At 45.1% G+C, this 22,719-nt stretch overlaps 1 protein-coding gene across 2 annotated transcripts in view; it reads left to right on the forward strand.

Moving 5' to 3' along the window:
* The window catches only part of LOC138515804 (broad substrate specificity ATP-binding cassette transporter ABCG2-like), a 961,595-nt gene that overhangs the window by 701,254 nt on the left and 237,622 nt on the right, over positions 1-22,719 (forward strand). For both annotated transcript variants that reach the window (XM_069630540.1, XM_069630541.1), the window contains one exon: positions 4,190-4,314. In XM_069630540.1, the coding sequence (XP_069486641.1) occupies positions 4,190-4,314 (125 nt within the window). The remainder of the gene's footprint in view (positions 1-4,189; positions 4,315-22,719) is intronic.

The raw sequence follows: 22,719 nt of genomic DNA on the forward strand, positions 1-22,719 counted from the left end.
GGAACAGATATATCTTGGTGGTGGTAGACCATGCCACAAGATCCCCTGAGACTGTCCCTCTGAGGAGCATCAAAGCCCCTGTGCCTGTGAAGGCTCAGATTGGGATATTCTCCTGTGTTGGATTCCCCAAGCAAGTCGTTTCTGACAGGGGATCAAACTTCATATCAGCGTATATGAAAGCCATGTGGGAGGATCCTATAGGTTCTCTACATCCTTCCATCCACAAACAAATGGGCTTGTTGAGCAGTTCAACAAGACCCTGAAAGGCATGATAAGTGGCTTGGAAGAGCACCCAAGGAGGTATTGGGATATTTTCCTGCCATGCCCTCTGTTTGCTTACAGGGAGGTGCCACAGAAAGGAGTAGGGTTTAACCCCTTTGGGCTTCTGTTTGGACACTCTAGTGAAAGAGGGATGGGAAAGCAAGCTGAGATGTGTTGGACTATGTACTCGCCCTTCTCCAGGCCAGTGGGTGTGTATTATGGAGCCTGTCAAACCCAGTGCCCTTCAGGACAAGTGGACTGGGCCTTACTGTGTGCTGGAAAGGGAAATGTCGATCCATCACAAGGATATCCGGCTCAAGTCTGAGAGGGGCAGGGAGGCCATTCCAGATGAAGGCCCCTGCAGAGGACATAGATAACCCCTCCCCCCCACTCTCTGCTTTGAAAAACATCTGATCTGCAGAGAGTTAGAGCTAGATAGATTGATGTTTGATGGTAGCCTATAGCCTCAGAATAAAGACAGGGAAAAAACAAATGATGATGGTAGAGCTGCTGCATCCCAATGGCTGCAAGAACTCTGGCCATCACACCACAGACTTGCATGTTCTTCTGTAACTTCAGTCTGGAATTTGGGAGTCTCTTTGGAATCCAATCTTTCATTGGAACCGCAAAAAGCAGCCATCCTTAAATCAGGGCTTTAGGCCTCTTGCGCATTGTTGATGTGAGAATTGTGGTTTCCAGCGTAACTGAGCGCCCATTGACAGTGATTGCAGAAAGTAGTGGTGCACTTGCTAACCTGCTCAAACTCTAGCGATTTTATGACTAAAGCCCTGTCTTCCGAAAGGCAAAACTGTATAAAATACTGTATATAATCAGGCTTTCATTTGCTAAAAATAAAAACTGCCTTCTGCATTTGCAGTCTGCACCCGTGATGCCCTCTATCAAGCTTCAATAAAGCAAACTAAGTGGCAGAGGCTTTGCTACCCAAACATCATGCTACTGCCATTGGGCCTCATTACGACCCAGGCGCTAATGGGTTAGCGGCGCCGTTAACCTATTGGCGCCTTATTACGAGGTCCCTTTGAGGGACCCGACCTTAAGGGCTGGTGTAGACCAGCCGTTAAAGTAGGGACCCGCGAAGGGACCTTGGTGCTAATTATGGTGCCGCAATTTGCGGCAACGTCCTTAGCGCCTTCCCCATTCCCATTGAGCCCTTTGGGGCAAAAATGGGAATGGGGAAGGGCCATGGAGGAAGGAGGAATTACCGCCCCGCCAACCTTGTAATGGGGTGGTAATTCCCCCTTTCTCCATGGCAGAGTCGGTAACTTACCGGCATGGACCATGGTGCTAATAGCACCATGGTCTTCCGCCAAGGTCGTAATGAGGCCCATTGTCTCACACTTCATCTGTAAATGCTGTGTGAGTATCTGGCATTCAGGAGACAACTAAAAAAGCTTGTATTCTCCATCTCACTCAGCACAGTGGGATTTGAGCCAATGTACTGTATGTGAGGGGTACGACTTGCCAATTTGCAAAGCACTCCCACACATGGGCGTAATTTTAGGGGTGGAGGGAGGTGTTTGTCCCGCCCAACTTTCATGGCACACCATTTTGTCCCCATTCATTTGGCTGGGGCACCTTTTCTTCAGATGTTATGTCCCCCACCCCCCCAACATTTTCAGCAAAGTTACTCCACTGTTCCTACAACTGGTAGTAATCCACAACTGGGTTAAAAACATGTCATACTTGGCACCCTTGGGTGATAGGGTGTGTTGGAGATGGTCTCTCAATGTGCTACGGAGAGAGTGGCCAAAGTCTCTGACAAGCGAGCCTTTCATTGGTGGCAGTCTCCACTACAGACCTATGTCTGACTGGGCTGCTAGGAGCATGGAAAGAAGTTGCCTGTTGCAGGTTATCTTCTGCTTCGCTAGCAAAGGTTTTCCAGTGAATTTTATGTCAACAGTTTCTTCAGCCGAAGGAAATGATATCCTGAGAGTGTCTTAATCAACTTGGGCCCCCAAAAAGGCAAGACTTTCCTGTGCTGGAGTCATGAGCAAATTGACCAAACCACTGAACTTTCCTGCTTTATCACCACTCGCCACCAGCTGTCACCTGGAATTGGTATATGGGTATCCTCCTGCGACATATATTAAACAAAGGGGATGCCCTATGTGCTGAAAAATTCCATAAATGTGTTTCAGAAAGCACATGCTGAGGACCAGAGAGTGTGTTCTTATTGAAAAATATATAATTTATCCTCTTGCGACAGCCACCTTCAATATTCCAAGCCCTGTCCGGCATGACATGAATTTATTAAAGGGATTTGGGAAGCCAAACACACACCACTCCTTTTATGTAATAATGAGGAACACCCCAAAACCCTGTAATGATTCTCTTATAATTCACAGGAAAATCTGTATCAGAAAGCGTCCCCCTTTTGATTATTTATAGGAAGAATTCCCAGGAACAAATAGGACATTTGCACTATCGGCCAATACCGAGCAGGTAATGCCTCGCTCTCTCTCTCTCTCAGTCACTGAATACTTCCCTTCTGCCCCATCCTCGTCGCCAGTATAGCTCTAGCTTGGATATGGTGAGTAAAGCTCTTTATTTTGGAAGTAGCACACTTTGCACATCCACCGGCAACTAGCCGACCGCTTCCATTTATTCCCTAACAACTGCCATACTGTTCCTTCCAGAGCCAACCATGAAACTTTCTAAATCCCAGCAAGGCCGGAGCCTCATCATAACACGATCAACATAGGCTTGCGGCTGTCCCAGTAGGTAATAAAAACATATATTCCAAAAAGCAGAGCAACAAGGAGACATGTCTCGAGAGGATTGCTCAGCAGCAACGTGCTCGCCTTGGAAGCAAGACGACACAAAGCAACACTGGTTTGATCCCCGGGTCCGCGCTTAGAAACCTCTGGATATTAAGCACGTTATAAATAACCTATCATATCATATCTTACTACACTACTTGGAAAGGGTCCTAACAGCGCACAAATCAGAAGAAAGCAAAGTGGTGGATCTCACCATTACTGGTACTGGGTAGACACATAATTCAGCATCCCAGGTCTAAATCACAGCCCACACCTCAGAGATTGGCACAGGCTAGAGCGGGTCACCTGCTTACTCTAGCTGCACACAATCAAGGACCTGCCATGAGACTTGCTCCTCTCGGTTAGCACCATGATCCAACATCCAATATCCCCCCTCCAACATAAACTAAAACCTTGCAACGTTGCATGGAGCTGAGCTGTCCAGTGTTGAAATTACAGGCCTGGACAGCTCCCCTCCCACCCGGTGATCCTCTGTTTGTGAGGACTTTAGTTTGGCAGCTGCTGGTAACTACCATACTGTAAGACCAACCCAGAATAATGATGTCTAGTTATGTCGTCTCTGAATATTTTTTGTTTATTCGTAGTACTTCTATACACATTAATAATCAGCTATTCCAAGCTGCATATCCTTCATTAATGCAGAGCTAATCTCCAGAATGGTTATTTCTTGTTCTCCCTAGTCGTGAAGTCTGAATGTTTAACTTGGTGTGACTCTTTTCTGCACATCTGTTAGGTTGTGTTCTGTTAATGGGTTTCCTTTTTGTTATCAATAAAGACTCATAAGCATTAAAGCACTGCTGCATATTACAGGTTAGGTCTTGGCGCAGCAGAGATGTGAATTTGGTGTGAGGAAGGACTTCATGCAGTTATTTGAAGAACCTCATGCTCTATCTTGGATCCTCTGTAATGGCTTTACATCCAGGACAGGTCAGCCTTGCCATGTGGCACATTTATCATATGCATATTTTAGGCCACATACCTCCAGGATACGAACCCCGTTTCTTCCTACTTTACAGCTGTGGTCTACCTTACTGTGATGTACAATTGAGACATTTTGGAGGTGCGTGCAGTAGTTTTCTAACCTTCCAAATAAAGTAATAACTATTTGGTGTGTGTTTTGCTTTTAGGCATGAGTACACCAGTGGATATTACAGCGTGTCTGCGTATTTCTTCTCGAAGTTGTTGTCTGACGTAATTCCCATGCAAATCTTGTCAGGAATCATCTACAGTGTGACCATTTATTTCATGATTGGTAAGTCATTCGAGGGGCATAGATCCTTTATATATACAGTTCTCTATATACATCTGTGCTTTGGAAACTGAGCACCTGCACAGCCATCCTTAACCTGAGACCCGGCTAAAGTTCTGCACGCATCCAAGCAGCACCTGAGGCCGTCCACATCAGTGCCTATGTTTCAATGTTTTAAACATTTTAATATTATGGGGAGGACTGTGGAAACTGAAATGAGCAGCAAACAACATTTGGATTATGTATTTAGCGATTCAAGCATGCAAACCTTTCATCACGGACATATATGTCAAATATCAAGATTGAAAGTCATGATTGTGGTCCCTAAACTGCACTACTTAAATGGCCGCATCTGGTAGGCCGCGTACAGAAGACAGCCTCCCGCCAGTAGGACCTTAGGGGGGCAGCCTGGAGAGAAGCCCGAATAGTGCCATAAAGCTCTGAAGAGCAGTCGGGAGTGGGGTGGTACGAGTGTGATGGTTGGGCCACAATGTGGACAGAGAGTGTGGGGGGCAGTGGTCGAAGTGTACGAAAAGAAGTAGTGGAACTCTGTTCCCTGCTGGCCAGTCCCCACTCGCCACAAACCCCATCACACCCCCCCCACGTGCCATACAAACCCCTAAACAAATGCGACTACAGTTTAAGGGAACGTTCAGTGCAGTGGTGCAAGTTTCAACTTCTTCCTACACTTTTATTATACAAGAAACCATTCCTGAACAGTTTCATTTTAAAATAAAAGTATAGGAACAATAAATCTTAATTTAAAAAAGTAGAGGCACTTTGCTCCCAACCGCTCCTGCCCACTTCGACCACTGGTGGGGGACACCCCTAAATTGACAAGGGTAAGGAGGTGGAGGCAAAAGACTGACCTTGCAGGGAGTGGCCTTTGCGGCATCCTTTCCACAATGTCGTTCTTTTGTGAGCAGGATTTAGACCCCAAACTCTGAAGTGATTGTTATGTTATACTCCCAGATTGGGCTTTGATCAGTACGACACGTGTAAGAGTTTCAAAAGAATGCAATAGAAGTGCCTCAGACCGTCCATCTTGGAATGATAAATCTTCTATAAGAAAATAAGGCTTACATGGCTATTCTAGAGCCTCATAATGTGCTTTGCTCAATAAGACAGTGTAGAGAAGGCGCTGAGTGCCCCCAACTCAACCATCTCGCCCATATTGCCTATAGGTTGGGAACCAGAGTGTGAGACACATGCAGTACCAGTGAAATAAGTAGATTGGAGTAAAACGTGATATAAAGTGTTTGGAGTGGCGACGATTGGTACACGCTCATATTGTATTATTTTTCTGAAAAATGTATTTTTGAAAAAGTGCAAAGTCTAAAGGTGAGTATTGACAGTCAAGTTTGATGAGGCAAAATGGAGGATATTACTCCACTAACACATCTATGCAAGCAGCTGCCGAAACACGCACATAAGCTTAAACAGTACTGTGCGGAATGGGTTAAGGGCACGGCAGACAAGATGTTCATGCCATGGCCACAAGGGGGATCACTTTCAAAGGCAGTTTTGCAACACATGATGACATATTTGCATGCAGCATACACGGGAAAAAAGTTAGATAAAAGGCTAGCGAGCTTAGAGCTCTGGAAAATGTACCAGGAGGAAAGAGAAGAGCCGCCTCCTGAAGACTGGAAACGTAACATATGCAGAGAGCATAGCACCCCCGCACCTGAAGTAAAAGGCGATAGAACAAAAGATGACGGAGTGTACCCATTAAGAGAACTTAAGGCAGCGACAGGGTACAGTAATCCGGCATATGAGTCACCTGCGCTTAGCAGCGACGAGGGTGCAGAGATGATTCCTGAAAGAGAGGTGATCTCTAAAGTCCCGAGGAACAAAGAGAGACGGGTCAAGGAGAGAAGTGACCGACCAAGTACTCCTTAGATATAGGAAGGGAAATAAAGAGATGGAAGGAAGAAAAAATTAAGGCTGAAGAGGTAGCGCTCATACAGAACAAATTGATAGGTGGTCAGATTTTGCTCAAACTTGATGGTAAGATCATTGAGGAAGTAAGACAAAGAGAAGATCGAGACGAACAAGACAAAAAAGATAGCGACAGAGAGGAACGATTGAAATAAGATGGGGCAAAAAGGAAGGATAGACAAAGACGAAAACAGTTGTATCAGGATGAACAACTAAAAAAGCAAGGAAGGGCAGAAGAACAGAGGAAATATGACAATAGACAGAGGGCAATCGAAGAACGAGAAAGGCTAGAAAGAAAGAGAAGAACAGGAAGAAAACAAATTAAGGGATAAAAGGATGCAAAGACATAGAGACAAAGAAATACGAAGGAAAAATGAGAGAAGAGATATGAAAAGAAAGGAAGAAGAAAGGGTGAGAGAAGAAGCAAGGAAGCGAAGAGAGCTCGATGATGAAATAGAACTAAAGCGAAGGCAGAGAGCACACAGCATTGAGCATGTAGAACAATAATTGATGGATCCATATCCAGTAGTAGCCTGGTAAGATATAGAAGAATTCTTCTTAGCACATGAACCAATACCAGATCCGTCTAGAGAAAAATTAGAGGATGAGTTTGACTCTAGAAGCATTGGGGATGCAATCGATAAGGTCTATCATGATATGAGAACTAAGAAGGAACTGAAAGGAAAGGGTAAAAACGATTGACTCAAGAGTATGCAGTTATACGACAGAGAGGGATGCTTGCATAGTTTTGAGCCTAAAGAGTTGTCTTTAGACAGACTAACTCTGAATAGTGACGAAGAGGAAGGAAGCCAGGCAAGTTGGGGACAGGATATGTGAGATGAAGACCGAAAAACCTTCCGTGAAGAGGAGGGAGGTAAAGCATGTGGTCACAAGGGATGTTCCCCGATGGACAAAGAAGTGAGATGGTCAGATCTAGATCTACCCAAATTGAGGGCGTCAGAATCTGTGGCGCGACTAGATCAACCTAGAGGGAGATCCCACAGTGAGAGGGGGGACTTGCCACCGTATGTGAGCAGGTTAAGATTGCTGCCAGGAAGGAAGCCTTGTGGATCCATTGTCCCTGCTATGGACAGAAAGATGATGGGGGATGAATGTGAGTTCGGAATATCGCAGTTTCCTTTGTTAGAAAAAGGAGGAGCCAGATCACAATTTATACCATGGCCACAGATGGATAAGGACAATTTAAGGTGTAAACCCCAGAGTTTAACTTCTGGCACTGGGAAATGGATATATGAGTTCAAAAAAATGACAGGGGGAAACAGGTTAGCTATACGAGACATTAAAGGTCTTCTAGCTGCTATCCTTGGGGAAACAGCAGACAATGTTTGGTCGAGAATAGGATACGCGAGTGTCACTATTCAGAACACGGCTCACGATGGAGCACCATTTAATAACAATAGAGCGGCAGTCCAGAAAGTGCTCAGAGTGCTATATTCGGACACGTCAGATATGGGAGCTATATTGACAAAAAAGATGCAGGAAGGGGATGACAGTCTTGTTTACATTCAGAATTTTCAGGAAGAATAGAGCTTGGAGACTTGCGAGCCTTGGGGGAAATCTATAACTGTATTTTATCATATACTATGCCAAGGGCTGCCAGAGCCAGTACAAAAGCAGCTCAAGAAGTTAATGGGCATGGAAGCCAAGCCATGGTCAGAAATTCAGCTGGCCATTGCACATTACTGCGAATTGTTGCAGGAGAAGAATCAAAAGAAAGATGACATTAGAAAAGGTGAAGAAGCGAAATTAGTGCAGAAAAAATTGGCAAAATAGAAGGGGCGATGTTGACTAGCGGAGAATGGTCGAGTTCACAGCAAACAGCAGGTATGCCACAGGTGAATAACCAAAGGCAGTACGATCAAAGTAATAATGGATTCATACCACGAGGTAGGGGAGGTTTACGAGGAAGAGGCTTCCAGAATAATCAAGGAGGCTTCCAGAATAATCAGGGAAATTCCCAGAATAACCAGGGTGGGTTTCAAAACATGCAGAATGATAGTCAAGGCATGCAGGAACACTTGTGTATAGGCACGTTATAAATGCCACATCATATCATATCATATCAGGAGGTGCAAGTTAGGAGACCTTCTGTATGTTGGACATATAGTATGTCAGGAAACCTTGCACGCATGTGTAAAAGCCAAGCCAAGGAGTCATGCAAAACAGACAATTCTCAAGAGGGTGGATCACATACCCGCCTGCATACACTCAACAGAATGGAGAGGGGTTCTCACAAAATCAGACAGAGCAGCAAACACAAGCGCTGAGAATGCAACCAGGTTTGCAAACACAGCAGACAATAATGAATCCGCCGCAAGGACGGTCACAGCATTCACCCATGCAGATACAGCAGGGCACAAGCACAGGACAGTAATGACTCCTAGAATAGGGGGTGTCACTGTCGAAGGAGGAAATCCTTTCATAGGTATGGGAATAAGCATGTACTCACAATAGGACAGCTCACTGGGGGACTTGATGTGTTCAATACTATCAGTGATGCTCAATCCTCAAGAGGAACCGAGGGATGACATCACTATAGGGGACAAATCTTTTTTTTTTTTTAGTAGACACAGGGGCAACATGCTTATGTATATGAGAGGGGAAATTTACGTTATCTGGGAATGCCATGAATGCTCAAGGTTTCACAGGAGCTACAAGTAGAGTTCCTTTTGCCGAAAAATTACCATGATCTATAGGAGAATGTGACATGTATGTACCGTTATTATATTTGGGACAGAAGCCTGTCAATATATTAGGTTGATTTTTAATGACAAAATTGAACATGACGATTTCATTTACTGATGAAGGCATAGTATGTTCAATGCCAGGAATGCATTATATAAACATGAATGAATTTATGATCGTATTCACGGGACAAATAGCCATACGAGGAGCACCAGTAGAACCAGAGGTTTTTCATTATGGGGTACACATTTTGTTAACATGGCTTCTAGGTTTAGTGGGTAAAACTGTGAGAATACCTGATGAGTTTTTATTCAGGCCAAAGATACCTATGGATGAAGAGGGAGGACGAGTCTTTCCCTTAGAATTACAAGCAGCCATAGTGCGGGGAGAAATGGCTTTGCTTGATGGAACTGATTATGAAGGAAAATTATGGTACAAAGTGATTGCCATAGGGGAAGGTTATAGATTAGCTGACATCACTGATGAGGATATATTTAGAGACCATCCATCAGATGACAAAGTAATATTAGAAATGAGTATTACTTATTGGGTGAGAGCAATCAAACGTGAGGTTCCTCAGAAATGATGCTAATATTGAAATGTCCTGAGTTTTTCGATGAAGATATCGCAAAGGTGCCAGCTTCATTATGGACAACAGTCCCCTATTACGTAGGTCTATTGAACAGGGCTGGGGAGGTTAAGATAAAATTTAAGCCAGGAGCTATCTTACCTCGAGCACAACAGTATCCCATGTCTCGAGAGGCAGACAAAGGTATTTTAAAGACGATAGCCACCATGATGGAACAAGGTATTTTAGTGACATTGGAGTCCCCAGGTAATACTTCAGTGTACCTATCAAAAAATCAAAGGGGGGGTTGTGGCGTTTAATTCAGGATTTATGTCAGATTAACCTGATTGTAGAGGCTGAGTTTCCTCTAGTTCCTAATCCTGCGACAATCTTCTGTAGCATCCCTGTTGAGGCACAATATTTCACAGTGATTGACTTGAAAAATGTGTTTTTCTCAATCGCATTGCATAAGGATTCTCAAGATCTGACATCATTTATGTTTTGTCAGACTAAGTTAAAAAGCACAAGATTTCCTATGGGGTACTGTGAGTCTCCATCGATTTTCAGTAGAATCCTGCAGATGGATTTAAGCAATATTGATTTGCAAAGTGTTGTGTTGCAATACGTAGATGACATATTGGTCTGTAGCATCTCAGAAGAAGAATACAGACGTGACTCAGTTCAACTGCTGATTATTCTTGCAGAGAAAGGATATAAAGTAGACAATGAGAAATTGCAGCATTGCTATGAGGAAGTGCTATACATAGGTCAGTTAATTTTGCATGAAGGAAAGAAAGTTACTCCTGAGAGAGCTGAGGCTATTTTGAAAACAGCAAAGCCACATACGATAAAGCACATGCAAAGATTTGTGCCACTATGTAATTATGTGAGAGCATGGGTCTTTGATTACAGTTCATATATAAGGCCCTTGTTGCAGGCTTTGAAAAAAAGCACAGGCAACCCTGGAAACATTCTCTGGACTGAAGAAATGGAGGAAGGGTTTGATGAGTTGAAAAAGGCAATTTGCACAGCCCCAGTTTCACGGATTCCCATTTATACTGAGGAGTTCTTATTTTCACATACCATTGGCTTAGTCATGACAGCAGTACTCACACAGAGAACCACGTTTGGGGTACACCCCTTTAGCATATTACAGTGGGATTTTGGACCCAGTAATGAGGGGTCACTTTCCCTGCAAACAATCTTTGGCAGCTGCCACGTTCGCCGTTGAGAAGGCTGCTAGCATATTAATGGGATGTCCCATGACGTTATTTGTTGAACATGCTTTGTTTGCCATTTTGGAAGCACGTTGAAAAAGGAGGGGCTACCTCCGAGCGGATGGCACTCAAGTTCAACATGCCGCCCGATTGGACAGACTTATTAGAGAACTACAAATCCCAATAGCCATTGCAGTCATTAAATGTGCAGCTCACACTTAAGGAGCAGATTTATCTCTCATGGAAGTCAAGCTGCAGACAACGAAGCGAAACGTGTATTTAAAAGGGATGTGATTAAAAGTATGGTGATGATGATGAAAGTGCCTGATTGTTATAACAATTTGTCTAAAACTCAGTTAATGGAAATTCAAGGGGAAGCGCTGCAGGATGAGAAAGACCTGTGGACATGGAAGGGGTTGTCATGATTCCTGCCCCTCATGTCCCCAGCCCTCCAAGATGTCAGGCTGCAGCCAGGCCACGATCACCTACATGGCCCTCAAAGGCCTCTCCATTCCTCCAAAGACCCACTTGGAGTCAGACTTGGCGCTTGTGGCACCAGACTCACTCCCATAGGATAACATTAGGGATTGGACTTGTAGTGCATTGATGGGGACAAGATGGATGCCCCCACATATTTCGGTTCCCAGAACTGCATGTGCGGTCTAGTCTTTTGGGTGTGGTTCAGCCCAGAGACACCTGGGATACCCAGAGACTATTTAATCTACACCCAGGCTGAGAAACATGCTTTGCATTTTCTGCACCTGCAGCGTGACACTCACTGTGTTCGGATCGGCCTTCAGTAGGCCTGTATCTTTCTTCTGCGCTCAGCTCCTGCCAGAACAAGAACACCGTTAGGAACAGCCTTACCTTGCGGCGCTTCTGCCCATCATTCATCGCTCCTTCTGTTCTTCGGGCATCTTTGGCGGTGTCATTCCCATCCCGGCACGCCGCTACCTAAGGAAAAGGGAAAAGAACAGAAAAAAGGCATTAGTAAGCATTCTGCAAATCTTTGCTTATTTTTAAATACTGTACGAGCTTCAAACGCTTACCTGAATCCCAGCCGCTCTGGGGGAACTCTGTCTCCGGAACTTCTCATCTATCTTCAAGAGGGAAAAGACACTCCAGGTTTGCATGGAAACATTTAGAGGCGCTGCATACTGCGCTTACCCACCGTATTGGTTCTTCATAACCGGCATCCACGCTGAAAACGTTGCAGCACCTAAAAGACACAGGAAAAGAACTGCAAATACGAAAGGGGTGCATCGTGCATCGCGCTCTCACTCACCTTCAGCGCTACTCACCTCAGCAGCACGCCGCCATCCCCGGTCGCCGGCCATCATCTAAGGAAGGAAAGGAACGAAGTTAGAGAACTGTTCAAAAGACTCATTATACTTACCTGTTGGACTCTTGCCAGTGAAGTAACGAGGCAGCTACGAGCGCGTATCAATCAACGCGCCCCTGCGCTGAAAGCAGGACGGAGAGCACACTATCCAAGAAAACAAGGTGAGCTGTGGATCAAAGGGAAGGGTTGGACCCCGGGGAAGAAGGGGTTCAAGCACACAGAGACAATAGGGAGTTAAACTCTACCAATCCTGTGTTTCAGGGCCAGTCTCCAGTCGAATAGCCTCCAGGGAAGGGTTTGAGGTCGTAAAAGGCCAGAACAGGCTGAGTGACGTCCCCGTGGATACCAGGTGAGCGTTACAGGGGTGTTCTTTAACTCCTTCTGAATCATTGTGGCGAAAGGAAAGCGCTGGTAAACCAGTGATGCCTGTAGCCTTATTAAGGGTGGCGTTGGAACAGCTACACTACCCTGCGCATGTCACTAGAGAGAGATTCGCTGCAACAATTGCAGAGGAATGGTTCATTCTGAATGTATTAGAACATGTTGCATTTTATGTAGTGAACTGCATCGTATGTCAAAAGTTTACTGCTTTGCACACACTGCGTACAGTTAGAAGAGTTATCCAGAGACCTAATGGTCCCGTTCAGCATTTAATTATCGACTATGTCGACATGCTGCAAGTCTGTAATGGATAAAGATATATGATTGTAGTAGTATGTCCCTTTTCAAGGTGGATTGAAGCTGGTCCATATACACATCCAGACTCCACCTGCGCAGCGACATTTGTAGTACGAGACGTATTTCGTAGATGGGGAATATGTGAAGTATTAAAATCAGATAATGGCCCTCATTTTGTTAAAGAAGACTTTGAACAGATAAGCTTGTTGCTTAGTATAAAGCACAAGTTTTCATCGGCTTACCACCTGCAAGCGAACGGATTCTGTGAGAGATTCAATGGCCTGCTTAAAGTTAGAATAGCTAAATTGGAGCTTACCCTTAAGAAAGAATGGTTGCATTGCCCACCACTTGCATTGTATGTTTTGAGAAATCAACCAGGTTCCGACCACCATCTTACGCCCCATGAAATAGTGACAGGGAGGCGGATGAGGACACCCCTTACACCTCCATCTAGAACTAGAAGTGATGCCCAGATGGCAGCGGAATTGTTAGGAAAGGCGTTACGTGATTACTTAAAATGTGTGATTTCAAGCATCTCTTTCTTTTAAGATCAGCTAAAACGGAAGGGGTGTGGGGCTCTTAACACAGATGGAGAGAATTCAGCAACCGGATCTGAAGAATTACATCTTCCCAAACTTTTCCCCGGTGATCAGATCCTGATCAGGAACTTTACACGTCGATGACACAAGCCGCGCTTTAACTGTGGAGGACGTAACTGTTACGCTCACCTGATATCCACGGGGGTGCCACACGATGTCGGATGAGAGGCTGTGCACTATCCTGGACCCCTTCTGCTTGTTTATAAGTTGGCTGGCGGATAGATCCTGTGACAGGAGAATGGAGGTTAGGTACCGAGTCTGTGATGGAGGCTCCCACCTCCCACTGATCCCTTGAAGGTTCTGCCTCACCTTGTTTTATTGTATGTTGAGATCTCCGTCCTATGTCTCTGTGCAGGGGCACATGGTAGTTGGGGGTTTCCAGAGGCCTAGTTACTTCACTGGTCCTGTACCCCTTGTGTCGGGTCCAGTCCGGCTGTGACACCGACTCTGCTTATTTGCTTATAGAGTTCAGGTAAGTCTTCGTTCCCTGTCTTTTCAATGTTGGTTAAAGTCTCTTTCTGTCTCCCACAGGAGTTATCGCAATTGTGGAGCAGCTGTGCAGGATGAATAATGCTGAGGTAAGTGGTTTGCACGGGCGCTGCGCCGCTCAATGTGGGCTAGTTGCTAACTTGCCTTTCTTTCTCCCCTTGTTAGGAGATGCTGTGCGCTGACAGTCTGGGGTGAAGTGCCACCAACGACCGGTATTCAGGTGAGTGAATTTTGGTGTCTTTAGCTTGTCACCTTTACAGCCTGCATCGCACGATGTGGAACCCACTGCTTGCCGAGTGCGGGTATTAGTCTGCTGTCCTTTTATTTTGCAGGTTGCAGGCCCTCGGAACACTCCGGAGATTGTGAGGCCGTCAAGCGCTGATGGAAATGCGGATGAAAGCAGAAACTGCTACTCACAGGTAAGCTCCCTTTGGGTAATGCTGTTCTTGTTCTTGCAGGCTGCGGAGCACTCCAGAGTTGGCGAGACCGTTGAGCGCTGATGGAAGTGCAGATGGACATATCACAGGTAAGTCTCTTTGTTAATGCTGTTCTTGTTCTTGCAGGTTCCCGTTGGATCAAGGTTGATGACTCCAGATGTAAGCCGCCGGGAGAAGCTGATGAGCTGGAGCTGGGCACGGTGAGTGTTACGCTGCAGGAGTGCAGAATAATGCGAAGCGTGAAACCCAGTTCGGGCATGGCTTATATAGCCAGCCACACTTGAAGATTGACCACACCCAAAACACTAGACTGTTAAGTTCAGTTTGTGGGATTGAGTTGAAATGAGGACCTCCATGTTGGATTGAGGTCCCGAGTGGTGCTTGCTTCATCCTAAATAATGAGCCTGGCGCCAAAGGCGCCAGGGCTGACTCCATGTCCTCTGCTGATGGGCCTTTAAGGCTCTTGGAGCTTTTTGGGGTGGGTGTAGCCCCATTGCTGTCAGGGGGCCGTTGTCTCTGAGGGGGTCATGGATAGAAATCGTGACAGTAACGCTGTCAGCAGAAAAAGTACTAGGAAGATGTGCATGGATATTTCTCAGAGACATGTAGATCTATGCTGGAGAACCACCTTCACCCTGACCCCCATCGGAAGCAAGCATCGGGGAAGAACCTCAGCACGTGCAGACAAGATCTATGATGAGGAAGGACACAGAAGCTGTCAAATAAACAGATACAGAATACTGTGGACTGTGGCTTGTTTCAGGACACTCTTTGAAGCTGCTAAAAAAGGATTGAAAGAAGGCTATTTGTTCTTGAGCCAAAGGAGTTTGCTAAACATTGGACTGAGACAGTTCAGAAAGGAAAGAATGCCAGATTTGGATTTCCTTTTTGACGACTGGAAGAGGGAACAGTTCCCTGATTCCTTCCTCAGTGAGTTTGTCTTTGGAGGTGCCCATGGTGGTGCCCCATGACAACTTTCATCGGATCATCCTTGCTATTTTTCTCTACGATCTTCGTTCATGCCCTTCATTGGTGGGGATAACTGCTAACATTCATTTGTTTATGCAAGATCCTAAGAATGGCCCAATCGTGAGGAGATTGCTCGCAGCCATAATATAGCAAGTTATCCAGATTCCTAAGTACAGTGGGTAAAATACAAATGCCAATCTCGGATGAAAATGCTAATAGACTAGTAGGGTTGGTTTTCCACTACCTGATTGAGGAATGCCCACATCTTGTTGGAAGACAAGCTGATGTTCGCACAATCCTGAGAGACCTGAGGAATACAGTGGCACTTAATGAATTGCTGCGTGACATAATCAAACAGGTTAATCTATATTCTGAGCGAACACTGAGAACGGAATGAGACTTTTGGAGGAAGAGATCCAGAGCCTATTAGCTGGAGTCTTTTACTTGCTGGAGATGCATCCATATTTCGTTTGGTGAAAGGACGACTATTATCTATAGATCAGGAACCCTGTTAATCGTCCTGCAATCAGCCAGCTGTTTAAAGAACTTGTTGAGGAGATTAAGAGATTGCCAGAGTATTGCATGATGTTGCCCGAATAAAAGTTGATTTTCCCTCCATAAAAAAAATGATAAAAATGGGCAGCGTCAATGATATGATATATGATATGATAGGTTATTTATAACACGCTTAATACCCAGAGGTTTCTAAGCGCGGACCCGGGGATCGAACCCATGTTTCTCCGTGTCATCTTGCTTCCAAGGCGAGCACGTTGCCACTGAGCTATCCTCCTGTCCTAGCAATAATGTTGTAGCGAACAATGAGAGACTTCTACGATGTGCAAAAAGCTACTGTTGTAAGAAGTGGGCCTACCTATATGTGATTTATACATGCATTTTGTTTATAGTGATACTTCTCTCACTTACAGTGCACACTGCTTACTATTTGGATTCAAACGAAGCAAAGATTCCTGTGTATCTTCCTTTGCAGAAGGAGGGTACAGATTTGTCCCAACTCCAGTAGACTGTATAAAAGTTTTTGGGTCTATGACAAATGTCACTAGACAGCTTTTCTTAGAAAAAGGGGTTATAGAGATCATCTTTGAGCACTAGAAACATGCTCGTGGGGAGAGGCAAAGGAAAAGATCTCTAGGAGCAAACCTACACAGGTAGCACATGTAAAAGCACTGACTTTACTGACAAATATTCCTGTGATTGGTGCAGTAAGAAGGAATTATGCTGACATACTTCATGAGATGATTAGAAACTCACAAGAAAAGAATGAGACCTAAAAGAAGTGCTAGGGGGGATGACCATGAGTTGAATGACTACCTGGATAGTACAGCACACTTGGGAAATAACATATGGTATCAGCATATGAAAGAAGCATGAAGAACAACCTCGAAGGAGGAATGCTTTGTATATGCACTCCTGCCTTATAGTATGGCGAAGTCTAAGATTTTCATAGCTATTGAAATAGACGTCCTGACAGCACATTGTTGATCACACATTGCATTCAGTTCATGGACCGAACAGCCTATCTCAAATGGGCAACTGAATGGACAGATCCTGAAGAAGATGATTATGTCCAAGACACAAAGACGAGACTAAGAGCTCACACAGGAATCATGCGATCAGATATGAAAAACCTGGAGTAAAAGGAGCTGGAATCAGATGGGAAGTAAACTGAATACTCGAGAGCCCAGGGAAATCTGCGGAAGAAGTTTGTAAATGGAAAAACAGAGGCCAAATGCACATATGGAGATCAGTGCTTTCACCAGATGGTTGGGAAGAAGGTGTGGTGATCTGCAGAGACTGGATAATAATGGGTCACTACCAGCCAACTATTGAGAATGCGCAAATACGGTGTAAGTGTTTATGATCAAAACTTGCTAAGCTAGTGACATGGGTCGAGGATAAAAGAGGACCTTTGCAGCTAGTGCCTTTGGAAAGTGCCAAGCTGTGCTTCAGAAACAATGGCACGAGAAAAGTAGGAGAGAATCAGAACTGTGGTTGAATCTTTGAGGCACAAGGAATGAACAATGGGACAGCAGTGATCATGGATCACTACTGGGCGCGTGGATCCAGAGCTTACATGAATCTCCCCAAGGACTGGAGAGGACGATTTTCCATAGTAAATGTCCATGTTCTAGCATTGGTGATTCCTAAAAGTGACCTGAACTTTGGAAGCTTTCCAAAAGCAGATGCTCACCTGAGGAAGAAGAGATCTGTGGAGCTGATAAGTAGAATGAAGAGAGAGAAGTATTTCTCAGCCAAGTCAATATAAGCCTTTGATTCTATTCCATATGAACACAGACTGTTCAGCCAGACTTTGTCGATATTCACGTTGATCTTTATGCAGAGGATCCAGGTTGGAGCGAATACAAAATGGCTGCAAGTCACCAGATGGGAGTTGTTGCAGACAATCAACACTATCATAAAGGGATTCAATGCTATCAGAGAGGAGCTGAGAGCCATACGACTGATGACTCTTCAGAACAGCTACGTCCTGGATGTGATCGCAGCTATGGATGAAGGTGTTTAAATATTGGAGAATCATGTTGCACATTTATATCTTCTCATGAGGACGAGAATGGAACCCTGACAGAGGCCATAGAGATGCTGACGAAGCTGCATGTCCAAATGGTGAACGAAGTGGAAGACATTGCTGATGATAGCTTGTTTGGAGTGCTCTTTCCTTGGGTTGCAAAATGGATGGCAGATATTTTCAAATTTCTTGGAGCCCTGATAGTGATGGTATTGCTTGGAGTATGTGTGGTTAGGACAATAATATAGAAGGGGGGAGTGTAGAGAAGGAGCTAAGTGCCCCCACCTCAACCATCTCGCCCATATTGCCTATATATTGGGAACCAGAGTGTGAGACACGTGCAGTACCAGTGAAAATACTGATACCAAGGAGAATCCTGGAAGCAAGGTTCCCATTAAGAAAACCATATCTGCATACGAGACAGTATGATGGCCATTTGAATGAAATCCCAGAAGAAGCAGGACCAATGCATGAAAGAGCAGATTGGTGACGTCACACGAAGCCAGACTGATGTACATGGAGGAGATGCAGAGACAAGAAAAGGAAGATAGTCTATAAGGCATCAAGAAAGTATCAAAGATAAGTGACATCTCAGGCTCGAGATGAAGAAACTCATGCTACAGAATCGATGAAGATATCAAGTTATTTTGCACCTGTACAGATGCAAAGAAACGCAAGCAGAAGAAGTATTCTTCAGGCTAGCTATGTAGTGAATAGAATTCGCCATTCACCAACGTATACATATAGGAGTAAGTAAAGAATGGATGTTTCCACGACTTGTTATAGCAGAGCTGGATCAGAGAGGAAGGCCTCTTTTCCAGTGTGTCGCAGTTGAAAAAGCAATTGAATTACAGAAGTGAATCTCAGAAAGGCGAGGCTGGATCAGCCCCAAGAAGCCAAGGTATTATCGGACTGGGATGAGCAGACATTAGTTACAATTGTGTGAAAGAATGAAACTCCTGTTCAGAAGGCATGGACAAAAACAAGGAAGACGTCAGAGGTCTATTAAAAAATAGTATTTTAAATGCACCAGAGCTCAAATTTGTGGTCTTCAGTCACTTGGATGGTTGAAGTTAGACAAACATGACAAATCACACCTACGCCGAAGGGCAGAGCGTGCCTCTACTCCACTGTATTCTCAGAGCAAAGAACATTTCCAAGGCCAAGTTCAAAGCCTTAAATGTTGTGCGGACCACTGAGGTGATGATGGATGATATGCTAATTGGTGGGAAGCTATGGTTGTGTCCAGCTCACCAGCACCTAGAAGTCCAGCCTGCGTGCTGCTAACGTGAGTGGAAAAGTACTGACGGATGTAAGAGTCCCAACCAATAGTAGGGGGCCACGTAATTAAGAGACGAGTTTTTACTATATGATGTTTTTATGAAGCAAATTGAGAAATCATGCTATGAGACGTCCGTTGATGTCCGTTGTACTCCCTGTTTTAGATAATTGACATTAAAACAGTTAACTTTGCCAGTTAACGAAACTTTTTCGTTTAAAAAATGTATACTTTTAAAAATATTTTCTGGATAATTTAGATTTCTCATTTTTTGGGAATTAATTTAGGCATGGATGGGACAGTAAGTACGGCCATATTTACAAGCTGCTGTGCAGTGTGCGCATTGGTTCAGATATTTCGTTGCCCCATGTGACGAAGTCCCCTCCCTGGCCTTTGGGGTAGGGAGTGGGATGACCAAGGGGGCTGGATTTCATCACTCGTAGTGCGATGATGGGCCCAGAAGGGGCCTATGTTGGACCACCTCATCATGCCCCAGTTCTTATGCAGTGCACGGTCACGCTGCGGCTGAATTAGCCCAGGCCCCTTGGAAAGGCCCTCAGGTCAGGCACGTCAAACCCATGTAACCTTGTGATGCATTGCCCTCCCCTAACATGGATTTTGTGACCAAACCTCAATCACTTTTGGAGTGTGATCCTGTCCAGATTATGTACATGCCCTTCAAAGTGTGGGCGTCCTTGTGATGTGACAGAGGTCATGACCCATTGGTTATTCTTCATAAAACCCTTTAAATTTTTAAATTATTCAAGGAAGAAAGACAAAGTGGTAGCTGTAGCTTGCGAGTAGATAGCGAAGGCACTGGGAGCAAGCAAGAGTATGCACACCCGAAGTCCGCTGTTTGATGTCATGAATACAGATCCCTAAACCCAAAATGACAAATGAGCTGCAAAATTCTGCATTCAATTAAGGAAACCAGGGAATTCCCAAAACCCTGGCTGGTTAAACCAATCCTGTGGTATTTAATAAGGTTACACAGAGGATCCCACATAGATGAGGGCGGGCCAGGGGGAGGCCCCAGAGACCGATGCATTACCCAGAGTCAGAGTAAGTGGGTTTGGAATTGGCAAAGAAGTGTTATGCAAAATTGGAGGCAAAGGCTGGAGGAGATTGAAGTGGAGCAGGTGGAAGGAGGCTGGAGAGAGGCGGTGGAGTGTAATGAAGAGGCAGATGGGAGAAATACTACGATGTAGGGGGTGATTGCTGGAGGCAACAAGAAGGGAGATTTAGAGAGTACTGAGATGGTGGCTCTGGCGAAGGAAGCATCAGTAGGGAGGAGCGGATTAGGGATGGAGGTTGCATAGGGGGAAAGGAGGAGGATGGAGAGTCTGAAAGGAAGTTGGCATGAGAGAAAGGAGATAGTTTGAAACATCATTAAGAAGGTGGAGGAGAGGAGGAATAGTAAGTGGAAGACGGGCAGGGACTAAAAGGCATTGCAGATACAAGCCTGACATATTGGAGTTAAGGTGGGATTGATGTTGAAACTTGTGGCGAGGCATCGAGGAAACAGAATGTGGAGGCAGTAGAGTAGGGCAAAGAAGCAACAGAGAAGTTTGAGACCAGAATTAGACCTAATGTCCCATTTGGAACGAGCATGTCACAGATTGTCATGGAGGTAGAGGGAGATGGGGTGGTGGCAAAGAAGTCTCTGCTAAGATACAGAAGGGAGTAAAGTTGTATGCCTCTCTTGGTGGGTGCTCTGAAGTGTCATTCATTGTCTTTGGACCCCAAGAGCCACTGCGCTTAGCCTAGCATGCGTGTGCACATGGGGCCATGAAGGGCAAGGAAGGACTTCTCTGAAGCCAGAAAGAGAAGCAGCTGATCCGAATCTACTTTCCAGGAGACAGAAAAGAAGTGAACACTGGGGACACACATCAACGACCCTAAGGCTGTGAGTGACTGAACATCAACAAACTCACACAAGGGTACCCGGTGAGTGATATTTTAGACATGAAAAGGATTGGGAATCGTGGAAAAGGATTGGGAATCGTGGAGAAACCACCCTGTTATCCTTATGTTGCACTTTGGCCCACTTCTGTAACATTGGGCCTCATCACGACCCAGGCGGTAAATTACCGCCTGGGCCGTGACTTTACCACCATGGCGTAAACTACGTTTACGCCATGGTGGTTGGCGGACTTACCGCCCCATTCGGACCTTGGCGGGGCGGTAAGTCCCCAATCCCCATTTACCCTTCCCCATTCCCATTTTTGCCCCATAGGGCATAATGGGAGTGGGGAAGGCGTTAATTACGCCACCGTAAATTACGGTGGCGTAATTAACTCCATGGTCCCTTAGCGCCATGGATTTTAACACCTGCTAAAAGCAGGTGTTAAATTCGCCATGGCGCTAAGGGACCTCGTACTCAGGCGGTAAGGGTCGGCGCTGTTTACGGCGCCGTAAACCCCTTACCGCCTGGGTCGTGATGAGGCCCATTCTCTGGTAAACCTGCGTCTTTACTCCTAAAGAAAGAAAGTTGTGACAGCGCTCAATTCTTTGTACCTCTTCCTGCAACCCTTTTAGTGCATTTCTTCCCTATTTTCAACACCAAGATAAATTAGTAATCCAATGCAACCGACAAGCTAAAGTAGCCTGCACTACGAAGATATTGAGGCTCTTTTGGTCAGTTTGGTTTTTGCTTTCTGGATAGAAATGTGTTATCCCTTAAGTATTATTTTCAACTGCCCCATCAGTTGCCAAAGAGGCCCAAATATTCTGGTTAGCATAAAGCCTTCCTCTGCCCAGTGCCATTGCACGACAATGATTATCCAACTGAGGCAGTGAGGGGAGAGCTAATTTAGGCCTACAGCTTAATTTTTTAACTCTGCTCTCTGCACAGTTTATCACAGTCACTACTTTGTTACATGCATGTCAGTTCCGTCTTGTGTGCTCCTGTTCACTGATTGAGCTGAGGTTAAACGATCACCGTTCTGGAAAAGTTTTCTTTCGCAATGCAAGCCATAAGGCCTTCCACAAGGTAGGCCCCTCCCAAGCACAGGCCCGAGGCCCCTTTGGTAGAGCATGTCTGTGTTGTAAATACAGTATCCTAAAGCAAGCCTCAGTAAATATGGTGTGACTGTAAGATTCGTAATATTTACTCTGGTGTATTTCCCAAGCTCCTACATTTGAGCAAGTTTCCTAAATCTCACCAAAACTATAGAATGCCCACCCCCGGTCTATGCCTTGTCTCCAGAAAACCGAAAGCATTTGCTGTAAAACCCAAATTCCAGTCACCGACCGTCAAGCATTCTAACTTGTAGTTCTGTTCTGGACCCCGGCAACCCTGCTTATTATATATTTTGATCCCAAGTGACCTGAGTAGGTGTAAAATTAAATATTTTCTGACTGTATACTCCCCAAACTCACCTGTTAACATGTACAGTATCCCCAGAAATATAGCCAGACTGAGTAGAGATTCACTGTGTAAACCAAATTATTCGTCAAAAAAGGGCATCCCTCGGGACCAGCTTCTTATCTGCGCAGTCTGTAGTGCACACCAGAATATCGCAGTGTTGTCACACGGCTACCTCAAGAGTCAGGAAACGTTTATTAAATAAAGCCAACGTGTTTCACTTTGGAGTGCCTTGTCGTGGGGAAAGTCGCAACAGGGTACAAATGACATT

Source organism: Ambystoma mexicanum, chromosome 6q (assembly GCF_040938575.1).
Source record: "Ambystoma mexicanum isolate Mex_15411 chromosome 6q, UKY_AmexF1_1, whole genome shotgun sequence".
NCBI classification, from domain to species: domain Eukaryota; kingdom Metazoa; phylum Chordata; class Amphibia; order Caudata; family Ambystomatidae; genus Ambystoma; species Ambystoma mexicanum.